Source organism: Monodelphis domestica, chromosome 8 (assembly GCF_027887165.1).
Source record: "Monodelphis domestica isolate mMonDom1 chromosome 8, mMonDom1.pri, whole genome shotgun sequence".
NCBI classification, from domain to species: Eukaryota; Metazoa; Chordata; class Mammalia; order Didelphimorphia; family Didelphidae; genus Monodelphis; species Monodelphis domestica.
The window spans coordinates 7,599,632-7,624,244 of NC_077234.1; the positions used below are offsets into that span (position 1 = coordinate 7,599,632).

Here is a 24,613-nt window from a genome sequence, read left to right on the forward strand (position 1 = left end):
TTGACCAGATCAAATGGTGGGTCAGTGACACGTCCCCGATCTCAGGAGAGGCGCCGAAGCTGAAAAGGAGAAAGGGCAGAAAAGCCAAACTTGTCAGACAAAAGGAGCGCCGGAGGCCAGAGAGCAGTTGGGGGGAGGGGCCAAAGAGGTTCCCAAAGGAAATGAGCAGTGCACAGATGGGGTGTGGAGATCCCCTCCCTTCTCACGGGGCTTTTTCATCCCCTCCCCCCAAGGTCTCTACTCCCGGCGCCTGATGTGTGAGCATGACTGCGTGAGGGAGCTCGCTACCTGGCCCGGCCAGCCGTCCCCCATTGAGAACTTCCTGCCCCTTCACTACGACTACCTCCAGTTCTCCTATTATCAAGGTAACATGTGCTCCGCTCCTCTCTGAGGCTCTGTGGGGGGATGCGGGATGGGATGGCCAGGTGACTCAGTGGATAAAACTCCACTTGTTATCTTTAAAGACTTGGATGAAGCCCATCATCCCTCCCGTCCAATCAGATGGCAGATCTTTCCATGCTCGCCTTCCACACATCTTCCACACCAGCTCTCCTCTCCCCTCATGCAGCCGTGTTGTCTTTGACGAACTCTCTCCTGATCTACCGTAATAGCCTTCCCCTTGGTCCCCTGCCTCATCCCCCCACAACAACCCATCCTCTCATTGGCTCCCACGGTGCTTTTGTTAAAGCTGAACCGGAACAGACCTCGTCCCCCTGCCCTATCCCTCGCCAAAGGCATTAGAGAGAACGTCTTTTGGCATCCAATGTTCCTTTGCCCTTTCTAGCTTCTTGTTCCTATGCCTCTCCCCTTGTCCTACAATCCAGCTCTCCTGGCTTCCTCGTGGTTCCCTGGAATCATCCCTCTGTCCCCCTTTGCCCCTCACCCTGCCTCTTGAGCCTCCCTGGGTTCCTTTTGCCTTCCAGCTCACATATCACCATCACCTTCAGGAGGCGTTTCCTGGTCCCCGTCCTCCCAGGGTCTCACCTCCATTTACACTAGGTGGTGCCAGTACTTAGCAGGTCTGGTAAAAATCAGCAGCTACTCCCTGCTTGTGGGCTGAATTTCCCAGGTACTGTGCAAAGGGCTGATGCCCAAAAAAGGCAAAATGTGGTCTCTGATCTCCAGGCGTTCTTCTCGGTCTAATGGGTGATACCACATGAAAATAACAACCCACACAGACCCGGAAATGGAGTGTAATTCCAGGAAGGGAAAAGGACCAGCAACTGGAGGGAAGACAGGCCAGTGGCTTCTCCCTCTGCCTGGCGTCCCTTAGCTTCTGTCTTCATGTCTTCTCGTGGATGGTCGTCAGCCCTCTCTCTTCCCTGCCATCTCAGTGTCTCTGACAGACTCCTCGGGTCACCTCCAGTCGGCTCTAATACCATCCCTCCTCTCTCCCCTAGTTGGCAACTACGTGAAAGCCCTGGAATGTGCCAAGTCCTACCTTCTCTTCCACCCAGACGATGAGGATGTGCAGGACAACGTGAGATACTACGAGAGTGTGCTGGAAGAAAGCACGGACCCGAGCATCATCCCAGCTAGGGAGGTGAGCCCAGCGTCTCCACTAGCTGTGGCTGTTAGGGCCAATGGCTGTGGCATTTTGTGCACCGTGGCTTGGGGGGGTGTCACAGTAGAGGTAGCAACCGCGGCAGCAGCGCTAGTAATGGTAGTGGCCGTCCTAGTAGTGGTGGTAATATCAGTAGTACTAGTGGTAGGAGCAGTAGAATAGTCATTGTTGTTGTTGTCATCGTGTTCACACATCACTGTTTAATGAGTAAAGCACTTTAAATATTGGATCTCACTTGATCCGCCCCGTGAGGTCGGTGGCCCCCTTGACATCTGGCTCAAAGATATAGGAATCAAAATGTTTCCGTTCCCATTGGATCCCATTCAAATGCCAGTTAGCCGTTGATTCTCCATCACTTCCTCTGTCCCCACCAATGAGGCTGCTTTCAGCCTTCTGCCAGTGGTTCTTCCCCAAGTTTCTTTCTCTCAGGTCAGAGGAGCAGTGACCCCTGACTTTTCCTCTCTCTCAATTGGATGTTGTACTCACTGATCAGTTCAGTTATTAAGACCTTGGGGTCTCCAAGTGTTGGCATTCCTGTCTACACTCTCTTACTGGTCCTCATTCCTGTCTACACCCTCTTACTTGTCCTCATCTTCATGACTCCATGAGCCTCCTTTGGGTGCTGTGGGCTGTGCCAAGCTAGAAGTCAGGAGTCCAGATAGACGCAAAGGGCAGATTTTGCTTTTCAGAAAGTGAACATCTCTCCTGGCAAAGAGATGGGAAAAGGAAAAAAAGAAGGAAAAATCGGGAAACCACAGAATTCCCAGATCTCTGAGATCAAGGCAGACCAGAAGATTGGGAGCCAGCTAAGAGGGCTCCATGGTTCCCCTGAGGCTCCAGATACAAGGAGACATCTTTAGCGAGCCAGCTTTTGCCTTAGCCTGGAGGCTTTGGGGTCTTTTCCTTAGACAGAAGCCAATCAGGTGGCATAGACAGCCCAGGCCCTAGCGAGGGGGGGGAGGGTGGGATCAGGGGTAACAGGAGATTTCAGCAGGTTGATCTGGAAGTCAGAAGCTTACTTCTTGGTTCATTGTGTAGGCTGGCCCCTCTCGCTGAGATCAGACTGGAGGTGAAGAAGCAGTTAGGTGGCCCCATGGAGAGAGTGCTGGGGTTGGAGGCAGGAAGACCTGAGGCCAAATAGGACCTCAGATCTTTCCTAGCTCTGTGGTCCTTGGTAGGTCACTTATCCTCTTTGGGCCTCAGTTATCTCATCTGTAAAGGGAGGAAACTGGGCTCTGAAGTCCCTCCCAATTCTAAGTGATGCTTTCACCTGCTTCACAGGCATGCAGAGAAGGGGGCGCTCTATAGTTCTGTTTTTCACAAACCCACGTCATTTCAGTGCCTAGAAATTCCATGGTCCCCAAGCCAAGGGCCAGCCTAGCCCAGTCTGGTGAGCTTCCTCGTGACAGCATGGCCCCACGGGAATGGGTTTCCTGCAGCGTGTGCTTCAGGTCTGGGAGGTGGGGAGTCTCCAGGGCAGTGACATCACAGGTTTTGGACAGGATCGAGGTCAAGCTGACTCCCATCGGTTGGGTGGCAGCCACAGCATCTCCACTAAGCCCGGGAAGAGGTGAACCTTCAGCACTGATGGCTTCACGCCCACGTGCCTCGCTATGTTGATGAAATGTGTGGGTCCCCTGGCCATTTGGCCATTCGCTCGTCCCGTGCCCTACACTTACATTTGCTCTGACTGCAGGACGCTGCGCTGTTCATGAAGAGATATAAACTGGAATCTGAGCTCATCAAGTCGGCCGTGGCCAACCTGGGCATTCCCTACACCGAGCAGGTAAAAACAAAACAGGAAAGCCACGCCAGAGGGGAAGCGATGGCGAATGTCGCCTGGTTTGGCCGCGCTCCTTTGCTGTCCGAAGTGAGAGCACTGCTCGCTCGGGAGTTGGAAGGGAGGCTGAGACGTTCTGATGCCTTTCAGAGAGCCCGAACATCTTGTCCACATCCATGTAGGTCCCAGAAGGGCCTGGGCTCAGATTCAGGGCTAGAATCAGGGTCTCCAGCACCGTTGTTCCCATGCCAAATCCCAGGACTAACTTCCTGGGGTTGGGGGGTGTTTCAGAGGTCAGCTAGAGGGAGCCTTGTCTGACGGGCCATGAAGCCTCTTTACACATCCTGGTGCTGAAGTGGGGACAAGCCCAGGTGGCTTCTCTTGGTGGCCTCCCTTCTGTCCCATCACTGGGGCCAACGATGACTCGTCATTGAGTGCCCGGAGCTTCATCAGGCTCACGTCGTGGACGTCATTACCCCTCAGGACAGCCTCCGTGTTAAAACAAACTCCAGCCTCTGCGCTCATGTCACCGATTGGCTTTGTGTGGCGGTGCAGAATGTGGAGCTGTTTTCTTTCTGGTCTTTGTGAAAGGGAGACGGCATGGGGTTGAGAAGACAGGGTTCGCCTTAGACTCTTAAAGACCTGAGTTCAAGTCTCACCTCTGGCACACGCTGTGAGAGCTAGGAGAACCACTTTACTCTCAAGTGCCTTGGCAATTCTCTGAGGCGCTAAAGGGCTGGGCATTTACAATAGGCATTAGTAGAGGAAATCTGCTCTTCGGAAGCCCCCCTTGTCCATGGCATCGAAGATGTATCTATCCGTGATCACGTGATGCTTTTCCTTCCTCCCCACGCCCTGCCCTTTACACCAGAATTACTGGACCAGCCATGGAGGAAGGCAAGAAGACACCCAGTGAGTTGTTTCCCTGCAGCACGAGCTGCCTCTTGGTGGGGCCGGGAGGGGGTGGGTTGGCTGGCATCCCAACCTCAAGAAAAATGAGGGCTCTGAGATGCGAAGGCGTACATCAGAGCCCTGAGGGACAGATAAACGCGCCACCCCTCTCACGGGATGATTCCCTCTCGGGGGCTTTGAGAATGGAACTTCCTCAATGACTTGGCCCAGGAGCTGCTGGGAGAATGGATTCAGGGCAGAATCGTTAGCCAGCCCTAGTGGGGACGGTCACAAACGAAGCCCCAAGAGGTGGTGGGCCTCAGTGGGGAAGTCAAGGCTCCTTTCCGTGCTTTGGGAACCATTTTCCATTATGACCAGACCGATCAGGGCATGGGCCGTTGCTGACTCTCAAACTCTCTGCCATTAGAAGGCTTTGGTTTGCTTTGACAAGCCCAGCAAGGCAGGAAGGCATCGAGTCAGGTCTAAGCCAGCAGAGGCCGGGGGGCTCATTCCCGGGCTGGCCCCAGGAAGGATGGCCATCGAGGTCCCTGGCAACGGGGGATCCTGGAGGGGCCACAGGAGCAGGAGATCCTCTGCTCATGGGTCTAAGCTCCGACCTCCCACTTCCAATCCAATGAGATTCCATCTTTTTCTCCCTTTGGCAAAGGACCCTTTCCGAGCCTGGCAACAGGGCGGCCGATGCTCCTGAGTGGTCTGGGGGAAAGCAGCCTGTGCCCGGGATCGATCGGGACCTTCGAGAGGGTGAGTGGAGGGGAGCAGCCTCTCTGCACTGGACGGGCTCAACCCGGGGGAGGCCCAGAACAAGACAACGGTCCCCAAGGAGCTCCCAGGCAGCCAGACAGATGGGGCCTGCCCAGACATGAATCAAATGCAAGCTGGTGTCCGAGGGGGGCAGAGAAAGCAGGGGGCAAAGTTCTCTAGGGAGATGGGAGATCGGAGCACTTACTTCCAGCTCGGGCAATCGGCTCCATGAAAGAGGTGGGGACAGGCAGACGTGAGGAAGAAAGTCTATCCCGGGCCGAGCTGGGCCAAGGCGGGGAGACCAGAGACGAGGTCCCGAGGGAGGGAGATCCAGGCCAGCCGAGTGGGAATGGAGAGAGAATGAAGAGGGCCACCGCCCTCTGGGGGAGGAGAGACGGCTGCATGGTCTTCCCGATGGTGACATTCCAAATCCCCGACGTTCTGGCGAGTCTCGCGGAGCTCCTCGTGCCTTCGTAGACTCTTGCTCTGACCCGGGGTACAGCCGACAGGGACAGGCGTGGGCTCAGGAAGTCCACAGTCAGTCTCCAACACTCTGGAGCCATGTGGGCTCGGCCAAGTCTTTAGTCCATCTCGTGCAGCCTCCGTTTCCTCCTCTGTAAAACAAGAGGGTCCAGCGTGGCCAGTGCCTCCCTGAGATCCCGCATCCAAACAGGCCTCCCTGAAGGGGGCCAGTGGGCTTCCCCAGCATCCTTGCTCCAGGGAGATTCCTGGCCCCTCCCGCATCCGGGCAGGGCTCTCAGGCTCTCAGAACACATCCTGCCCCCATTTCCTGGCTCCGTCACCCCCTCCAGGAACGTGCCCGCCAGCTTCTCCGGAGCGTTGGGAAGCAGGTAGGTCGGGAGAGGGTGGCACGCCGCAGGCTTCTCGGGGAGAGAGAAGGAGTCACAGAGCTGGGAGGAGGAGGAGGAGAAAAATGCTAAATGTGGGCCCAGCCAGACCCCGCTGACTCAGCGGCCCCACGGGGCCCCGGTGCATTCCAGCGTGCTCTTTGGGGTCACGCCGAGAGCAAGCTTTTCACGAAGGCTTATGAAGCACTTTTGAGCCGGGCCCTCTGAGCCAGGCAGACAGTATGCTTATCCCCATTTTGTGGAGGAGGACGCTGAGGCTCAGCAAGGTTCAGTGGCTTCCCCAGGGGCACAGCAGGCCCTTGCCCGAGAGCCTTCCCGTCCCTGCTGGCCGCAGGGCTCGGCCACCCTTCTGGCAGCCCGGCTGGCACCACAGCCCTTGGGCCTGGCTGAGCCTCACTGGGGGGAATGATTCCCCTCCACACCTCTTTCTCCCTGCCTGAGGCCAGCAAAGCAAGGCCAGGCACGTACCGAGGCCACGGCTCTGCCGAGTGGGGCGGCGGCCGGCTCCCAACCAAGCCATCCCCGACCACAACTCCTTGGACCGCTTTTGCGTTCGTTTCTCGGTCTGATGATCTTCCAGAGCAGCCGCGCGAGGTGTGGGGCGCACATGCCTCCTCGGCACTCCGAGGGCTGGGCTGGGCTGGCGGCGTCTGCTCAAGACAATCTCCTGGGCTCTGGGGAACAAAGAGCTGGACCAGCACACAGGATGCGGCCCTGAGGGCGTCAGCGGCAGAGAGGATACCAGGCAGTGTGGACCCAGGGATGGACTAAACACAATGGGAATAAAGGGGGGGCGCAGTTGGGGAGATCAGAAGCTTTATTTGGGCAGGGAAGTGGTTTCTAAGATGAGCCTTCAAGGGAGACGGGGGCTCTGAGGCAGAGATGAGCCCCAAGGAAGGCGTGAGGGGTGAGGAGGACGGGAGTGTCGGGTTTGAGGAGCAGAGGGGAAGGCCAGGTCAGAGTCCCGGTGCGAGAGGAATATCTGCTGAGGCTTAGGGAATGCCAGGGCAGGAAATCAAGGAGATCCCCTTACCTCATACTAGCCAATGGTTAGAGCCTTTGAGAGACGCTTGTCTCCGTAGAGCCAGTCGTGGTGCCATCTGCCTATCTCTTTAGTCTAACTAAGGGGGAAGAGACTGGCAGATCCAAATCCCTAGGAATTCAAGGAAGCGCAGGCAGTTATGTTGTCGATGTTAAAAGCAGAGGGGCTTGAAGATGTGGTTATACGTGACTCAAAAAGGGAGAAAAGCTGGACACCCAAGTTGTGTTTTGTTTTTATTTTTCAATTCTATTCCACTCTTTGTGAACCTTCTGAGGTTTTCTTGGTAAAGATATTGGAGCAGTTTTTCATTCCATTCTCCAGCTCATTTTACAGATGAGGAAACGGAGGCAGCCAAGGTTACATAGCTAGGATGTGTCTGAGGCCACCTTTGAATTGGTGAAGATGACTCTTCCTGTTTCCAGGTCCAGTACTCTGTCCACTAAGCCTCCTGGCTTCCCCTGGAAACTGAAGTTAGATCAGTTTAAGAGAAGCCTTTTCTTCTGGGAAACACAGAAGACCTAGAAAAAGTTGCCAAGCAAGAAACTAGTCCCCATTAGCAGGGACTCAAGAAGAAACCGGGCATTCTAAAGGGAGGAACAGGCTCAGAGGCCAAGCAGTGAGATGAACCAATACATCCTTAATCATGAAACAGCAAACAAGCTAACAAGGCTCTGCCTGCTTCACAGTTTATGGGCTGGGGAGCAAAGCCATCAGATGGCCAGGCCCATCCAGAGGCTGATGACACGGGACCTAGAAATCAAGCCAAGAAGCAGAGGGACAGAGGAACCTCTCTGAGAGCAACGTATTTTATGTTTGGCTTTCTGGTCTCAACCTTCCAGGAAATATGCTTAAATCTTCATTAGCTTGATTGATAGAGCAATGGATGGATGGATGGATGGAAGGATGGGTGAAGGCAGGGAGGGAGGGATCGAGGGATGGAGAAAAGTATATCTTGTCTCAATTTAAGGGAAAATTTCTCATCAGGAAGATTAACCAAGAATGGAATTCACTTCAAGTAATGAGTTTCCTGCCTATTGTAAAAATAGTAATAGCTAGCATTTAGATATACACATAGATAGCATTTAACTTTTGCAAGTACTCTCTAGACATTATTTCCATTTGATCTTCACAACATCCTTGTGAGGAAGATGCTATAATTATTCTCATCTTACAGATGAAGAAACTAAGGCCAAAAGGTGAAATGATGTGGCCAGGAACACCTAGCTAGGAAGAGTCTAAAGCAAAACTCACACTCGGGTCTTTCTGATTCCAGGTCTAGGATTCAAGCCTCTGTCTACCCCATCCAGTTCCTAATCTGGGGGTCCACCTATTTGATTGTTCTTGTAGATAATATTTGGGGGGCTATTTCCATGTTGGTTTTCTTTGTGATCCTGTGTATTTTATTCAATATATTTAAGCCCAGTATTTGAGTAGGTCCATAGGCTTCACCAGATGGCCAGAGGACTCCATGACATTGAAAGAATTCATGAGCTCTGGCCTACAGGGGGGTAACCAACCAGATTCAACTTAAGTTATGGGACTGAGCAGATGCTCTCCAAAGTCTATTCCAATTCCAGGCTGTTCTTAATCTAGAATTTCTCTGATTCAGAAAAAATAAAAAAAGAACCTTGTCAGTGCCCACCTTTTTCCACGTGCCCACACCTACCCAGACCAGCAGCAGCTCTGAGCCTGCCTGTACTTCCAAGGCCTCTCACCCCTTTGCCCTGTGCTCCAATGTGGCTTGTCCAACATATGTCTATCCCTGCAGGGGGACCACTGCTCTACAGCCACGTGAAGTTTGTCTACAATTCGGAGCAGCTGAACGGAACCCAGCGGATGCTGCTAGATAATGTCTTATCTGAGGAGGAATGCCAAGAGCTCCACAGCATGGCCAGCGTAAGAGCTCATGCGTCCAGCGATGGGGGGAGGGGTGGCATCTGTTTTTAGTAAAGGGGGGAGCTCAGTAACTCCTTGCTCACTTCACTCCCTGACCTTTCAGCTCAATCTTAAGTCCTTCAGGGCCCAGGCAGGTTATCCTGGACCACTTTTGTAGGAAAGGACAGGGGAAGTGTTTTGTATTCAGTTCTGGAGGCCACCATTTTGGAAGGACTCTGATAAGCCAGAAGACTTCCAGAAGAGAGTGGTCAGCATGGTGAAGGGCTTTGTCACATGAGTATCACTTGAAGGAAACAAGCATGTTTAGCCCCAAGAAGAAGAAGGGAGTACCACGTCAGAGGCTAGAAAGAAAAGAGCCAATAACCATCTCTGAGTACTTGAAAAGCAGAAGAGAGAATAGTTTTGTTCCACTTGGTTTTGAATGGAAAAGCCAGCAAAATGGGTGAAAATTTCCCAAGAGCTGTGAGGAAAATCCTCCTGGCTACGAGTGCTGTCCCATTGTAGAATAAACTTTTCAGGACATGGTGGCTGCCTCCTCACTGGTGGTCCTGAAGCAGAGATGGAGGGTATGATTTAGTAAAGGAGATTCCTTTTCTATTATTGTTGAGGTTGGGTGCCCATGGAGATGCTTGCCAGCTCTGACACTCTGTGGTTCCCACAGAGCCAGATCTTTGAGTGAGGAAGATGTGCCATGAAGGAGCCATGGTTCCATTCTGCCTACCTCCACAGAGGCTCCATGAAGATTGAAAGGGAGGACATATGGGGAAAGAGAAAGCCCTGCACATAGGAGGTAGCACCACCACTCTTTCTAACATTGTTCCATCTCCATGTTTTGCTTTCAGAGAATCATGCTTGCTGGTAGTGGGTACCAAGGGGAAGTTTCTCCTCTCACTCCCAATGAGAAATTCGAAGGTGCCACCATCCTAAGAGCCCTCAAGGTAAAGGATTCACTCCTCCGACTGAGACCCCCAAGGAAGGCTCTAGGGAATTTTGAGAGATCCGTGGAGAAAAGTCTGAAAAATGTGCTTCTCCCTCTCCTGGTGAAGCCAACAGACATCTCCTGGTACTTTCTCCTGGAAAGTGTCTGTGTAGCATCATTGATCAATTAATGTCCTAGATACTTACCAGAAGTTTGGCTGAGTAAGTTACTTACCCTCAGTTTCCCATCTATAAAATGGGGATAATATAAGTGTGCCATGAGGATCATATAGTGTATGTAAAGTGCTTTACAAACCTTGAAACACCCTGAAAATTTTACCTTTCGTTCTTTTTAATAAGATTCCGTTCATGTTCACACGTGTGGCCATAGAGCAGTTCTCAGGCCAGGGGACAGATATTAACACGGTAAATGGTCAGTGCTTGGCCACCTCAGCCACTTTTATCTAACAAGATAATGAGAGGCAGGTAGGGTAACAGAAGGAGCCCTGGATCTAGAGTCAGATGACCTGCTTTGGAATCAGCTCAGCTTCCTGCTCCTTGTGTTCATTGTGGGCAAATCACAAAACCTCCCTGGCCCTCGTGCTCTTCACCTGTCAATGGGAGGAAGTGCTTAGATGACCTCTAGTGGTCATTTCAGCTCCACATCTCTTATGGATGCAGCATCCATATTTGGATTTCCTTCTTTCCGGGCAACTCCGTGGTTTCTTGTTTCCCTTTAGTTTGGTTATGAAGGTCGAGTGCCCCTGAAGAGTGCTCGGCTGTTCTATGACATCAGTGAGAAGGCACGGAAGATCGTCGCGTCCTACTTCAGGCTGAATTCCACCCTGTATTTCTCATTCACTCACTTGGTTTGCCGAACACCTCTCTCAGGTGAGGTATCAGGGCCGAGACCTGGTGGTTTCTCTTGCTTTTAAATGAAAGTGTCTTGGAAAATGAGCTGTAAACGGTTTTCTGGGGCTCAGAAGGCTTTAAAAGTGAGCGGCTCTTCCTAAAAATGCTTCTCTCCTTTTTTCCACTTATTTTTGTTCAACAAAGTTTGAAGAAGCAGCTGGGACATTTCTTCCTCCCTGTGTGTTTTTCCAGTAACAAATGGATTTTGCGCATGAACTCTCGAATCCCTTTATTTGATGATAATCTCTTATTGGACAAGCTTTTCCTATTTTATGACTTCTAACACTATTCATTGTCCTCACAGGGACCTCCCATCCATCCCTCTGCCTCTGGTTCTTTTCCAGGTCCCCACTCCTGCTCTGGTTCTCTGGTTAGGTTCTCTTCTCTTCCCTATTTCAACCCCTTGGTCCATGAATGCAAGTATACACTATTCTCTACTCTCAAATCCCTTGCCCCTTGTCCAAGCCTCAACCTCGAATCCTCCCCAGAATACACCATCTTCATTCCTATATAGTGGCTTCTGAATGAAGCCAAAGACGATTTTGAAACAGTACCTCCTGGGTCTGCTATCAATTTATGATACCTGCTTTCATCTGGGTCCTCCCTGTCCCAAGGCAATCCTTTTATACCTCTTTGGTTGGTTTACTCCCCCAGTTACCCGTTGAATTTTCTAAACCCTTTCATCCCTTCCCAGCACTCTCACTAGCATCCCTCCCCCTGCCCTCTCACTTGAGGACTTTGCCTTACATGTCATTGAAAAATGTGAGAGTATCTGTTGCCAGCTCCCCCCTCTTTTCTCTTCTGTTGCCACCACTCAGAAACTTTCTGTTGCTAACTTCTCTCTCTCACCCCTTTCACTCAGGAAGTAGCTGTTTGGGGCAAGATAACCACTCCTATGTGACTTGTAACCCATCTTCTCTTGGTTTCTCCAGCTGATTATCCTCTTTGCATTCCCCACTTTCTCTCTGGAAGTCTCCCCCCCCCCCCCCACACACACATATTCCCTGACTTCTCAAACAAACCAATGTCTATCCTCAGGCCAAAACAAACAAACAAAATCTTCCCTTGATCCCCTCTAGCTATCATCCTACTTCTTTCCTTTCCTTCTTGGCTGAACTCCTTGAGAAAGTCCTCTTCGCTCATTGCCTCCACTTCCTTTCCTCTCCTGGTTCCGAAATCCTTGCAATTTGACTTTTAGCTTCATCGTTGACTAAAATTGTCTTCTGCAGAGGTAATAATCAGCTCCTAATTGCCAGCTGGCATGATCTTTTCTCATTCTTCGTCCTTGACATTCCTGAAGGCTTTGACAATGTAAAGCATCCTTTCTTCCTGAATGCTCTTTCCATTTGGGGGACGCCACAAATCTTTGTAGCTCTCCTCCTGCTGGCAGACCTCTCCTCACACTTCTTTGCTGGGACTTCATCCAAGTCATAACCACTAGTTGTGAGTTTCTCTCCTTACCCCTCTTCTTTTTTCTCGGCAATCTCATCTTCTCTTCTGAACTCAGGATCCTCTCTGTAGAGATGTCCTCTGGCTCTTTAGCCAAGGCTAATTTCTGCTTTGTCCTCCAGTCTCATATCACCAACTGCCTCTTCTTACACTTCTCCAAGTGGGCATCCTATAAGCATTTCAAATTCAACATGTCCAAAATAGACGACATGATCTACCTCTCCACCACATATGCAAGTGTATACCATACTACCCCAGTCCTCGCTGTTTAATACACATAAAGGCATCATCTTTTTTAATTGGGGTTTTTATTTTTTAATTAATTTATTTAGTCATAAAGGCATCATTCTGCCAATTGTGCAAGCTCAAAACTTTGGTCTCATCCTCAACTCTTCAGTTACCCTCACCTCAGATATTTAATCAATTGTCAGCTAGGTGACATAGTGGATAGTACCTTGTTGAAGTTAGGAAGACCTGAGTTCAAATCTGGCCTCAGACATTTACTAATTATGTGACCCTGATTAAATAAATTATGCTCTTTGCCTCAATTTCCCCATATGTAAAATGAGAGTAATAATAGCATTTACCTCTTAAAGCTGTTGTAAGGATCTAACATGATAGTAATTGTAAATATTTAGCATAATACCTGGCACATAGTAGATGCTGAATAATTGTTATCCATTTTCCTTATTTTTATTCCCTTCAACGCACCTCTCACATGTGACTCCTTTACTCCAGTTATACCACCCCCAATCTAATCTCCATGCCACAGGTCTCTCCCCACCCTGGCCTATCCTCCTTCCATGTTTCCTCTTCTCCCCCTTGCAGAGAGCCAGCTGATCTAACAAAGACTTGGATCATGTTTTTGTCTTTCCAGGATCTGACACAGAGAAGGTTCTTAGTGTTGGCTATCTATGCCTTCATTCCCTCTCACTTGAAAGGAGTTAGGAAGAGTCCTCCTCGTTGGATTCTGGGGAGGACAGAAAGCCACTTGCCAAGGCAGAGACGCCTTGATTGTCCTCACCTTTCCTTCCTCATCCCCTACAGAACTTCCACAAAACCCCTGGCTTGGCCAATAAAATGAAGTTGTGCACTCTTTCGTGGTGGTTTGGAAACATCCACACAGTGAGCCCTTCCCATCTGGTAACTTCTGGCCCGAGACCGGATCCCAGCTTTGCCCCATTGTCACTTCTAACTGGTCTCTTCCCTGCCCCATCCCCAGCGACACAGCTGAGAGTAGAGAAGGAAAGATTTCTGCAGTCCGACTCCCATTACCCAGTGCCTCACTCTTCCTTGGTCTCCTCTCTCGGCAGATCAGCCACAAAGCAGAGACGACCTCAGTCATCCCATCCATGCAGACAACTGCTTCTTGGATTCAGACACCAATGAATGCTGGAAGGAGTTTCCTTTGGCTTCCAGGGATTACAGGTACAACCAGGGATTACAGGTCAAGTGCACACATGTGTAACTACCAGAGAGCTCCAGGCCTCATTCTCATCTCTGTGGCACCAGAGAATGCTGGGTAATCTTCATCCCAGACTCATGGGGAAAACAGAGCCCATTGGAACAATAAAGAAGAATTGGTCAGAGAAGAGGAAAGTTGCTTAGAGGAAGCAGAAACAACAGCAGTCCTTGGCTACTCCAATATCGCCAAAGTCCGGTTGTCACCATTTTTGCCCCAAATCTAAAAGAATGATCAGATGAAGTGACAAGCATTTATTAAGCATTCATATGACAGCTCCCAGGCACTGTGCTGACATCTGGGGATACCGAGGGAGGCACGTGCCTGGCCCCTGCCCCCAGGAGGTTCACATTATAATGGTAGAGACAGCAAAGAAATAGTTCTAGCTAAGGAACTGAAGAGAGGGAAGAGAAGGTGATTGGAACCTCAAAAAGACCTTCGCAGAACACACAGCCTGAATGGTGCCTCGAGGAAGCCAAAGAACCCAAAATGTGGAGGGGAGGAGCAGGCGTTCTAGGCAGGGAAGGCAGCCAGTGCAGAGACTGGAGCCTCCTCTCTGAGGCAAAGCAGGAGGCACCAGCAGCAGATTAGGGAGCATCCAGAGGGCAATAAAAGGTGAGGAGATCAAAGAGGCTGGAAGGGCCACCTTGTAAAGGCTCTTAAGAGTGAAGGGAGGAGTGTTTGGTCTACTGACTGGCTGGAGGCCTGCAGATCAGCCAGTTAAAGGCAATTGGTGTCTGCCCTAGGACTGGTGGCTGTAAATGTGCCACACAAGTGAGGAAAGGGGAACCTCTGTGAGAGAACCAGACGATGCAGGGAAACACGGAGCATTCTAGACGAGGATGAATGAGGATTCAAAGGGGAGCCCAAGGTTTCACTCTGGGAACTCTCCGCAGTAACAGGCATGTCGTGACTCGCCTGGAGGGGGCTTTCCAGGCCCCAGACATGGCGCCATGGGTGATGGTGGCAGCCCGTCTCACCTGAGCCTGTCTCTCCCCGCAGTGCCATTCTCTATATGAATGAAGACTTCGAAGGGGGCGAGTTTATCTTCACGGGAATGGATTCCAAAACTGTGACGGTAAGTCACCTCCTTTTGCACCTCCTTCTCTCTCTGGCTGCTCCCACTTCTTAGAACTTCATACATTGGCTGCTTTCCGGGGGGTGGGGCGGGGCGGGGCGGAGCCTGAATGTTACACTTCCGGTGTTGAAGGGCTGAAAGCTGAGAGCTCAGGAAGCAAGCGTTTGGCGCCACTTTAGCGGCGTCTCCTACAGCACCGAAGCTTCCTGAGGGCAAGGGCTTCATCGTACCTGTTGTACATCGTCACCATCCAGGACAGGGCCGGGCCCATAGGAGACCAGTGACAAAGGGCTTTGTCGATAAACGGGCTGATGATTTGTGTCCCACGACCTCATTTTACTAACAGAAAGCCGAGGCCCCCCCAAATTCAAATGACTCACTCAAGTCATCCATTGCCGGAGCTTGGGGAGCCCCGCGATGTCCCAGGGCTTCTGCTATGTTGTTTCCAAACACGCCTGAAGTCCATCAGTCTCGGAGCCCCATCCGAATGTGCCCCATGGCCTTCTGGGATATAACCTTGTCAATTATATTAATGGCCCTGGCGGAAGCAGTGGTGGCCTGAGGTGGGGAAGTCCTCCCGGCTCTCAAGAGGTCCCCTAGGGCCGAGCACAGAGCCAGAGACCAGCCAACGCCTCCGTGGGCCGGCCGGCACCTCGGAACACAGGAGCCCCTCACTCTTACGGACCCTCGGCAGAGAAGCAGAGGCCAGCGATTCCGTGTCCCTGATCCCGCGCTCCGGGATGGGCAGAGCTGACAAGCCTCTTGGCTCCCCCAGGTGCTGGCCTAGTCCTGCTAGGGATCACGACCTTGTGATGGGCCCGAGGCCATCGGCCTCCTGCAGACCCTCCTGGCACGCTGCGGAGAGCCTGGCCCAGAGGACGGGGCTTCGGAGGGCCCATTGTTGACAGTAGCGATCCTCCTAAAGCCTCGGGACTGCCGCCGCTGTCCTGGGAGAGGGCCCGAAGCCTGCGCAGCACGTCACGGAGCCCTCGAGGGTATCGGACCCACAGAGGAGGCGTCCTGGCACCGACTAGAGCGAAAAGCCAAAGAAAGCGAGAGAACATTTTCTTTGCTTTCCCTCCCTCTGGTGGCCACGTTTGGTAAAGCTCCTACCTCACTGGAGACGAGGGAAGGGTTTTGCGATCGGGTCCAGCTTGGAGCCCTGTTTATTCCTTCCCACGTCGTGCTCACAGTTCAGGGGCAGTTTGGATCACATCACCCGAAACATCATCTCAATGTGCTTTTGACAAATATCTCTTTTGATCCTCCCTATGAGGTATTATAAATATCCCCATTTTACAGAGGAGACAACTGAGGCAAATAGGTGAATTGACTTACTCAGGGTCATGCAACTGGTAAAGGGATGAATCCAGATCTGAACTCAGAACTTCCTGATTTCAGGCCCAGAGTTCTATTCATCGCACTACCAGCGTTGTACCTCGTAGGTCAGTCGATGAGTTAATCCACAAGAACTGCTTACATGCATGCTTACTGAGTGCCAGGTACTAGAGACCAGTCCCTCGGCCTGACCCTTGCTGCCTGTGGTGCTCAGGAAGTGGCTATCCTGGCATGGCCTCAGTGTTTTCATCTGTAAATGGGGCAGCAAGCAGGGGGACCGGATGGCCTCTGAGATCACTGGGCTTCAGTGACAATGTTCCTGAGAGCTGGGAAGCTTCTTTCATCAGGACTCTGAGCAGCAGCCTGGTCCTCGGTTTAACCAGGGCTCTGAAATTGTTCTGCACCCCTTCCTGCATATTTTATGGTCATCCTATAAATCATCCTCCTGCTTCTCCTCACCTCACTCTGATGGGTTTTTCACAGGTTGCTTCCCACGGTGGGAATTCATCTAACTGGGTTAAATTTCATTGGAAAACACTAAAGAAATAAAACTGAGAATTATTTGACTTTATTGAAGAAAATAACTCTGGGGCTCCAGGTTCAAATCCTGGCTCAATTATTTCCCATCTATGTGATCTTGAGCACCAGGCTTCCTGCTTTGATACTTGTTCAGAGAGTAAAATCCCCAGAACCTGGGCTTCTAGGCTGACTTTGATTGAGCACCTACTGTGTGCTGGGCACTCAATTAAGCAGCGGAGATACAAGAAGAGGCAAAGATCGTCCAACCCTCAAGGAGCCCCCGGTCTGTGGGGGAGATGACAAGAGAACAAATCCTATCCCACAAGCTCTCTCCAGGATAAACAAGGAAATAATGAAGCCAGGAGAAGGACTAGCTTGAGAGGGCTTGGGACAGCTTCCTCTAACATAGGAGATTTGATGCCAGGGAAGGTGGCAGACAGAGCAGGGAAGGAAGAGCGCTGTGGGCAGTGGGGGCAGCCAGAGAAAGGAGGGCATCAAGAGATGGAGGACCTTGTTTGTGGAATAACAAGGCAGCCACGTTTGAACTGAACAGTACATGGTGAGGAGTAAAGCACAAACATGTTGGAAAGGCAGGAGGGGGCCAGTTCATGAAGGGCTTTGAATGCCAAGCCAAGAATCTTAATTTGGATCCTGGAGATGATTGGAAGCCCCCGGAGCTCCTTGTGGAGAGGGATGACAAGGTCAAAGTTGCACTTCTGGCAAAATCACTTTGGTGCCTCAATAGAGGATGGCCTGGAGTGGGCAGAGGAATGAGCAGTGACCCAGGTACAGGGGGACGAGCACCTGCCCCAGTCGGGCAGAGGCAGGGACAGAGGAGAGGAGGGGGCATAGGCAAACGTTCTTGCAAAGGTCAAATTGACCGGTCTTGGCACCAGCTTGGATAAGGGGTGAGAGACAGTGAGGAGTCCAGGGAGAGCCCTAGAGGGTGACCCTGGGTCATGGGAAGGTGGCGCCGCCATCTTCATAATGGAGAAGTTGGAGATGAGGGAGCTTAGGGGAGAGAGAATGAGCTCAAAATGTCTGAAAAGCACCTGGAAATGCCAGACTGGAAGTCACAGAGACCTTGAGGAAGGAAAGTCGACACAGAGATGGTCATTAAATCCATTGGCACCCCTGAGCTCCCCTGTGGGACGTAGCAGAGAAGAGGGTCCAGGGCAGAACTCTGGAGGAGGCCCACAGGGAGAGGTGGGATCTGGAGGAGGACAGAGAGGAGGAATGGGCAGAGAGGAAGGAGGAGGACCAGCAGAGAGCGGCGTCCTGAGATCCCACAGAGAAGAGAGAGTGGTCGCCAGCGGCCAAGGCTGCAGAGGTCCAGAATGAAGAGGGAGACACTGGATGTGGCAGCTAAACCTCGCTGTTCACTTCAGAGAGAGATCGCTTATTGGAGCAACGAGATTGGGAGCCACATTGTAGGGGTTGGAGAAGAGAGTGCGAGGAAAGAACTCGGAGGCCTCTACTGGAGACTCTGGGGAGGCCAGCTAAGAAGGGCAGGAGAGTGAGAGGGAAGGAGGGTCCACGTGGGCACGTTTGCAGGCAGCAGGAGATGACCAGTAGAGAGCGAGATGGGACATGAGTGGAAGAGCGGGGACGGCAGAGGACAATTCGCTTGAGGACACAAGAAGGAATCGAGTCACTCTTGCAGAGAGGCGTTGGCTTCGGGCAGGAGTCAGGGTGTCGGGGAGAAGGAGGAGGCTGTTGGGAGATGATGGGGAAGAGCGGAGAAGAGAGCTCGTGGCAAACGGCCCCTCTGTTGTTTTTCCTGTAAAATGTGAGACGAGGCTCTGAGCTGAGAAGGAGGGAGAAGGGAGGTCTGCGGAGGGATGAGCACGTTCTTGAGCACCTCAGGAGAGGGTGTGCAGAGCAGCTACCAGAGGCCAAACATCCATGATGCTGTTCCTCAGGAGAGCCTGGGGCAGTCACTTCACCTGGGTGCCAGCTCTCTTAGAATCGCTAGAGTGAATCCTGTGAATCGGACGTGGCTTCACGTCCCTCCCTGCAGACTAGCAGGGATGTCCTGACCCCGGCCGCATCGCAAACCTGGCCATGCTCACATCCAAACTGCCAGGATGGAGCTTTCATGGGTGAGGATGTCCATGGTCGGGACGTGCCAACATTCTTGCTTGCTTTCTCCCCCAGGCCTCCATCAAACCCAAATGTGGCCGGATGGTGAGCTTTTCCTCGGGCAGAGAGAACCCTCATGGCGTGAAGGCTGTGACCAAGGGGCAGCGCTGTGCTGTCGCTCTTTGGTTCACCTTGGACCCGTTGTACAGGGAGCTGGTAAGTTCCCCGGAGATGCTTGCGAGGGTCTGCGGCAGCTGTGGCTTGCCTCGAACAGGCCCGTCTCATGGCGTCCGTGAGCCGGGGGGATTCTCCAGGAAGGGACCCCCTCCAGGGACGCTGCAGACCGGAAAGTGTGAGAAACGCTTCTCTTCCCTTCCAACTGCGTGAGGGTCGCGTGGTCAGGACAGCCAAAACGCGGGGATTTTAAGCGGGCTTCATTCCTTCCGGGTCGATTTAGCCAATGCTGAGTGAGCGTGCTGAGGCTACAGAGCCAAAGCAAAGAGCTGCTGCTGAGGCTGGGCCCTCGGGGCTCCTCCGTCCTCCATAGCCCGACCAGAACCCTCTTCCTGAAGTCTGACCTCTTCCCTGCTCGTGGCACTGCTGTGGCTCCCTACTGCCTTCGTTCAGGACGCTCAGTTGTGGCTCCCCTTAGACACACTTCCTGCACTAGACGTGTGTGTCATGGATTTGGGTGCCCCCCGCCCCCCTTCCTCACTTTCCTTCCGGGGCGCCTGGCCGCCCCAAAGTCTTCCTCGGGCCCCCCCTGGCCAGCTCAGACCCCCCCCCCAGACCCGAGTGGCTCCCAGCAGCGGTTTCCCGGAGCGCCCCACCTCCATACGGCCCTCCGCCTCCCCAGACGGGCTTGATGCGTGTCTGCCTGTGCGCTCCCTAAGGCGGGATGAAGGCTTGCCCGGCGCCTCGCCTGGTGCCGAGGACCCGGCAGGGCCTCCTCAGTGCATGGCCAGTGGAGAGAAATCCCAGAAAGAGCCCATTTCCTAGATCACCGCCCCAACAGCATCGGCCGGGGCCGTCCTCCAGGGGGCTTCCGTCTGTAGGGCCTTGGTTCCCCCAGAGAGAATCCGCCCTCGGGGCCACAGAGAAAGCACCGAGCGGAGGCTGGACCCGAGTTCAGATCCAACCTTGATACTAGCTTTGTGACTGGACAGACTTCTCGGAGAAGCGTGCCAGAAGCCGGGGTCCTGGGTGCGAATGTGGGTGTTTCTCCCAGCAAAGCCACTCTGAGGAAAGTCCTGACACCGCACTGTGTCTCTTCCCTCCTCGGAAGAAGAGGCGGGTTGGAATCGTCCAGCTCTCCCGGAGGAGCCCATTAGACTCAGTGTCCCGATCTGTACAAGGAGGGAGTTGGACCCACCTTAAGAGGCCCTTCTGGCTCAGCTAGGTGGCCGGCCCGGGACAGCCCATCCGAGTTCCCATCTGGCCTCGGGCACTTCCCAGCAGTGAGACCCTGGGCCGGTCACTTGACCCCCATTGCCTGCCCCGCCCCTCCTCTGCCTTGGGGCCCGTATTGGCTCTAACATGGAGGGGGGAGACCGGGCGCTGCTGTCTCTGCAGAGAAGCCCGGCCAGGACCCGGGACCGAGTGCAGACATCCCGGGGGCTGTTCCTGGAGCCTCTGTGAGGCCGGGAAGGGCGCCCGTCAGCGGGGCCACCGTGCTGGGCAGCCTGGGGAGGAGGAGGGGCTGGCCGGAGGGACCCAGCCTGGGGAAGGGTGGAGGAGCCGCGATCTGCATCCCTGAAGGGGCCGGCCGCGCAGAGGAGAGCCGGAACCCCGGCAGCCCCTCTTCCAAAGCTGCTCAGATCCCGTCTTCCCTTCGAGGGCGGTGAATCAGCCGCCTGCCATAGCAACTGCCCTTCTGCTCCCGCTCCAAAGGCTGCCACACGGCCTCCGCGATGGAAAGGGGCTGCCCGAGCCGACGCTCTCCTCCTTCTTTTGGCGGGAAGCAGCGCCATCTAGTGGTAGAAGTGGGCAACGCTCCCGCGTTTCTTGCTGAGGGCGGCCCGGGGCGCCGGCGAACCTGACCTCTGGATTGGGCACATCAGCAGCCAAGCACGGCCTGCGTGCCGGGGACTGGATGGGGCGCGAGGGAAGACCGGAGCACAGACCCCCCGGCCACCTTAAAGGGCCCTGGACGCGGAGGACGGCCAGCCGGAGGGCTTCCAGGCCGGGGGACTGTCTGAGGAGTGGCGAAAGGGCCGGGACGGCCGGGGCAGGAAGCTAGGAGGAGAGGAACGGCCCGAGGGCCATTACGGCTCTCAATACGGGACTTGTGCACTGCATCTTGCGGGGCGGCAGCAGCCCTACCGAGGTCGGCGCAGTCACCGGGCACTCTGGAACCATCTCCGCGGGGGGGGGGGGGGGGGGGGGGGAGGGGGCGGGGGGAAATCTAGAACCATCTCCTCCGCTGAGAGGGGGTGCAGGGACCCGGCTCTCTAGAACCACCTGGGGGAGCGGCACTCTAGAACCATCTGGGGGGGAGGGGGAGAGACCCGGCACTCTAGAACCCTCTCCTCCTCCGCTGAGAGGGCGTGGGGGGACCCGGCACTCTAGAACCATCTCCTCTAGAACCATCTGGGGGGCACTCTAGAACCCTCTCCTCCTCTGCTGAGAGGGCCTGCGGGGACCCGGCTCTCTAGAACCCTCTCCGCGGGGGGCGGGGGGGGGCAGCACTCTAGAACCCTCTCCTCCTCTGCTGAGAGGGCGTGGGGGGACCCGGCTCTCTAGAACCGCCTGGGGGGGTGGCACTCTAGAACCATCTCCGCCTCCGCGGGGGGGGGCACTCTAGAACCATCTCCGCCTCCGCGGGGGGGGGGCACTCTAGAACCATCTCCGCCTCCCCCCAGGGGCGAATGGAGCGCCCTGGGGACCGCCCAGGGGCTCGGAGCTCCCTAGTGGGCAGCGTTCTTAGTCGGGTGTAGGGACTCGCTCGCCTCTGGACAGGGCCAAGCCCCGGAGGCAGCCGGGGAAGGCCAGGCGGTGGCCGGCACTGGGAGCCAGTGCTTGGGCAGAAAGAAAGGAGAAGTGGAGCTACGGGCTCCAGGCTGGCCTGCGGGGAAGCCCAGATTTGGGGAGGCAAATGGGGTGGCCGCGGGCTTATCACAGAGCCAGAAAGGAAACCATTCCTGGATCCTCCGTCTCCGTCTCCACTTATTTTTCGACCCTTCCTTTCCCAGTTGGAATCAGTACTGTGTATGGCTCCAAGGCAGAAGAGCGGTCAGGGCTAGGCGATGGGGGTCAAGTGACCTGCCCAGGGTCACCCTGCCGGGAAGTGTCTGAGGCCAGATTTGAACCCAGGACCTCCCCTCTCTGGGCCTGGCTCTCCCTCCACTGAGCCGCCCAGCGGCCGCTCCTCCACTCCGCTTCTCAGCACTGTTGCTTCTCTTCCTTTTCTCACCATTCCATGAAGGGGATCCCTGGGTAAGAGCAGGTGCCCTGGGAGCCCACTGGCCGGGCCCTGGGGGCACCGTTTCTTGGGCTCTTTTTAGACACCCCCTTTACTGACCAGGATAGCAATGCACAGACTTGATTCTGAGAGCAAAAGTGCCTCCTCGCCCAGTCACTGCTTTCTTAGGGAAGATCACCCGCTCCATCTGCCATCAGCAAGACGTCGGCCAGCCCGCCGCGGCTGCCACTGAGTGGGGGGAGCCCCTGGCATCTGCCCGGGCAGATCATCCGAGGCGCGGGCTCCCTTCTGGACAACAGGGCTCGGGTCCCTGTCTGTCAGGATGGAGATACTGAGGCCCAGAGGACAGAACTCAAGACGGGTGTGAGAGTCCAAGGAAAAGGCAGAAAAATGGAGGCAGCCAGGCTGGGCCAGAGTGCCCAGAGGGCTAGCCCTGGAGTCCACAAGGCCCGAGTTCAAGTCCAGCCATAGACAGTCCTCTGGGCAGCTCCTTTAGCCCTTGGGGAGATGAACAGCCTCCTCAGGCTGTTGTAAAGATAAGGCGAGTGAGCCTTTGTACAGCGCTTTGTGAGCCTTCAAGGGGTGCATCGATGCTGCTATTATATGAAATATGGTGATAACGATGGCGAACGTGCCCTACATCCTTCAGAACTCACAAGGAGCTCTTCCCCACACACACACACTTGTGAGCACACATGCACGCGCACACTTGTGAGCACACATGCACACGCACTTGTGAGCACACATCCACATGCACACGCACGTGAGCACACATGCACGCACACACGCACACACTTGTGAGCACACATGCATGCACATGCACACACTTGTGAGCACACATGCACACACATTTGTGAGCACACATTCACACGCACACACTTGTGAGCACACATTCACACACACACTTGTGAGCGCACATGCACACACGCACACACACTTGTGAGCACACATGCACACACGCACTTGTGAGCACACATGCACATGCACAGGAGCGCACACATGTACGCACACACACTTGTGAGCACACATGAATGCACACACGCACACACACTTGTGAGCACACATGCACGCAACACACTTGTGAGCACACATGCACGCACACGTGCGCACACACGTGCACACGCACACCTCTGAAATGAAGCAGAAAGGAGTCTCCCGGCAGCCTCCGAGCTTCTCTGGCCGGTTCAGGATGGGAGGGAGCGTCCGGTCCTCGGGCCTGGCTGGGATGGAGCAGGGGCCCGTGCACGGACGTTAACGGCAGCTCCTGTCCTCTCTCCTCCAGGAGCGGCTACAGGCTGATGAGATGATCCGACAGTGGAACCACGAACAGAGTATCAACCCCAAAGATGAACTATGAGCCGGCCCCTAAGAGTCTTCTACCCACTATTTATTGAGTGACGCTAATCTTATGAGAACCTTTTATTTTTGTACAGAGTCTCGGTCTAAGTTAACGGGTCACTAAGAAGCCGCGAAGCCTCCCTGGGGGCTGCTGGGGTCCTTTTGTCTCCACTCCTTCAGTTTTCCATCACGTGTCATCAGGGCATCTTTTAAGAGAACGATGAGTCGATCAGCAATCCCGCGCTAAGTGCCTTCTGCGTGCTGGGGACCCCAGGAGAGTCCAAGAGCCCCCCCCAGGGGCCCTCCAGCGCAATCCCCGCCTTCCAGATATGTCAGAGGAAAATCAACCCTCCCTGCCTTCATTTAAGGATCTCCCAGGCCGTCCCTGTAGGGCCCTCCAGGGAATGCCGAGAATCGCCGCTCACAGGATGGAGGCGATGATGTACGAGATCTCATGTGAGCTTCCCAGGCCGCCGGGCGTCCGGCGCCCTCATCGCCGCCCCTTACACATGGGGGCGGGGAGGCTGAGAAGGGTCACGGGACTTGCCCAGGGTCACACCTCTAGATACGTGTAGGAGGCAGGATGGGAACGTGGGTTTTTGCCTCATGCTCTGTCCTCTGAGCCGCTGAAAGGAGCGACCAGAGCATCGCAGGCCAAAGCACAGAGGGCTCCCAGCTTTGGAGAACGCAGCCGGAGTCTTGGCTGTATTTTCCAGAACCTTCAGGCCCTGCCCGAGGCCTTCTCCTGGGGGGGGGGGGGGGGGCTGCATCACTTGCAGGCAATTTCCCCGTCACTTTCACCAGCTTGGGGGGGTCCCCTGGTTACCACACTCCGGGCTTTTGTCCGCTCCTTTCAATAAAGGGAAACTCTTCCAACAGCCGGTGTCCGGGGTCTCAGTCCTTCCTGCCACAGACATGTGCCAGGGGCTACCGCTCACGCAAGTCTCCTTGTGCCAAGTGCTGGAGGGACACACAGAGAAGCTGGAGAGCCCCGCGGGGGCAGCTGGGTGGCTCAGGGGAGGGAGAAACTCCTCTCACGTTTGAGCCAGTTCCATGGAAAAGGGGGCACGGGAGCAGGGCCTCGCGGGAACAGGGCCTCGTGGGAGCAGGGCCTCGTGGGAGCAGGGCCTCGTGGGAGCAGGGCCTCACAGGAGCAGGGCCTCACGGGAGCAGGGCCTCACGGGAGCAGGGCCTCGTGGGAGCAGGGCCTCGTGGGAGCAGGGCCTCGTGGGAGCAGGGCCTCGTGGGAGCAGGGCCTCACGGGAGCAGGGCCTCGTGGGAGCAGGGCCTCG

At 54.5% G+C, this 24,613-nt stretch overlaps 1 protein-coding gene across 2 annotated transcripts in view; it reads left to right on the forward strand.

Annotated features, from left to right (window-relative positions):
* Positions 1 to 24,083, forward strand: part of P3H2 (prolyl 3-hydroxylase 2) — a 135,517-nt gene extending 111,434 nt beyond the window's left edge. Inside the window, exons 4-15 of one of the 2 annotated variants that reach the window (XM_007502466.3) lie at positions 234 to 365; positions 1,401 to 1,543; positions 3,261 to 3,350; positions 4,216 to 4,256; positions 4,903 to 4,997; positions 8,677 to 8,804; positions 9,647 to 9,742; positions 10,463 to 10,613; positions 13,397 to 13,511; positions 14,548 to 14,623; positions 18,638 to 18,778; positions 23,266 to 24,083. In XM_007502466.3, the coding sequence (XP_007502528.2) occupies positions 234 to 365; positions 1,401 to 1,543; positions 3,261 to 3,350; positions 4,216 to 4,256; positions 4,903 to 4,997; positions 8,677 to 8,804; positions 9,647 to 9,742; positions 10,463 to 10,613; positions 13,397 to 13,511; positions 14,548 to 14,623; positions 18,638 to 18,778; positions 23,266 to 23,340 (1,283 nt within the window). In that variant the 3' untranslated portion in view covers positions 23,341 to 24,083. The remainder of the gene's footprint in view (positions 1 to 233; positions 366 to 1,400; positions 1,544 to 3,260; positions 3,351 to 4,215; positions 4,257 to 4,902; positions 4,998 to 8,676; positions 8,805 to 9,646; positions 9,743 to 10,462; positions 10,614 to 13,396; positions 13,512 to 14,547; positions 14,624 to 18,637; positions 18,779 to 23,265) is intronic. The other variant, XM_056807761.1, reaches the window with a different exon arrangement.
* The last annotated feature ends 530 nt before the right edge of the window (positions 24,084 to 24,613 follow it).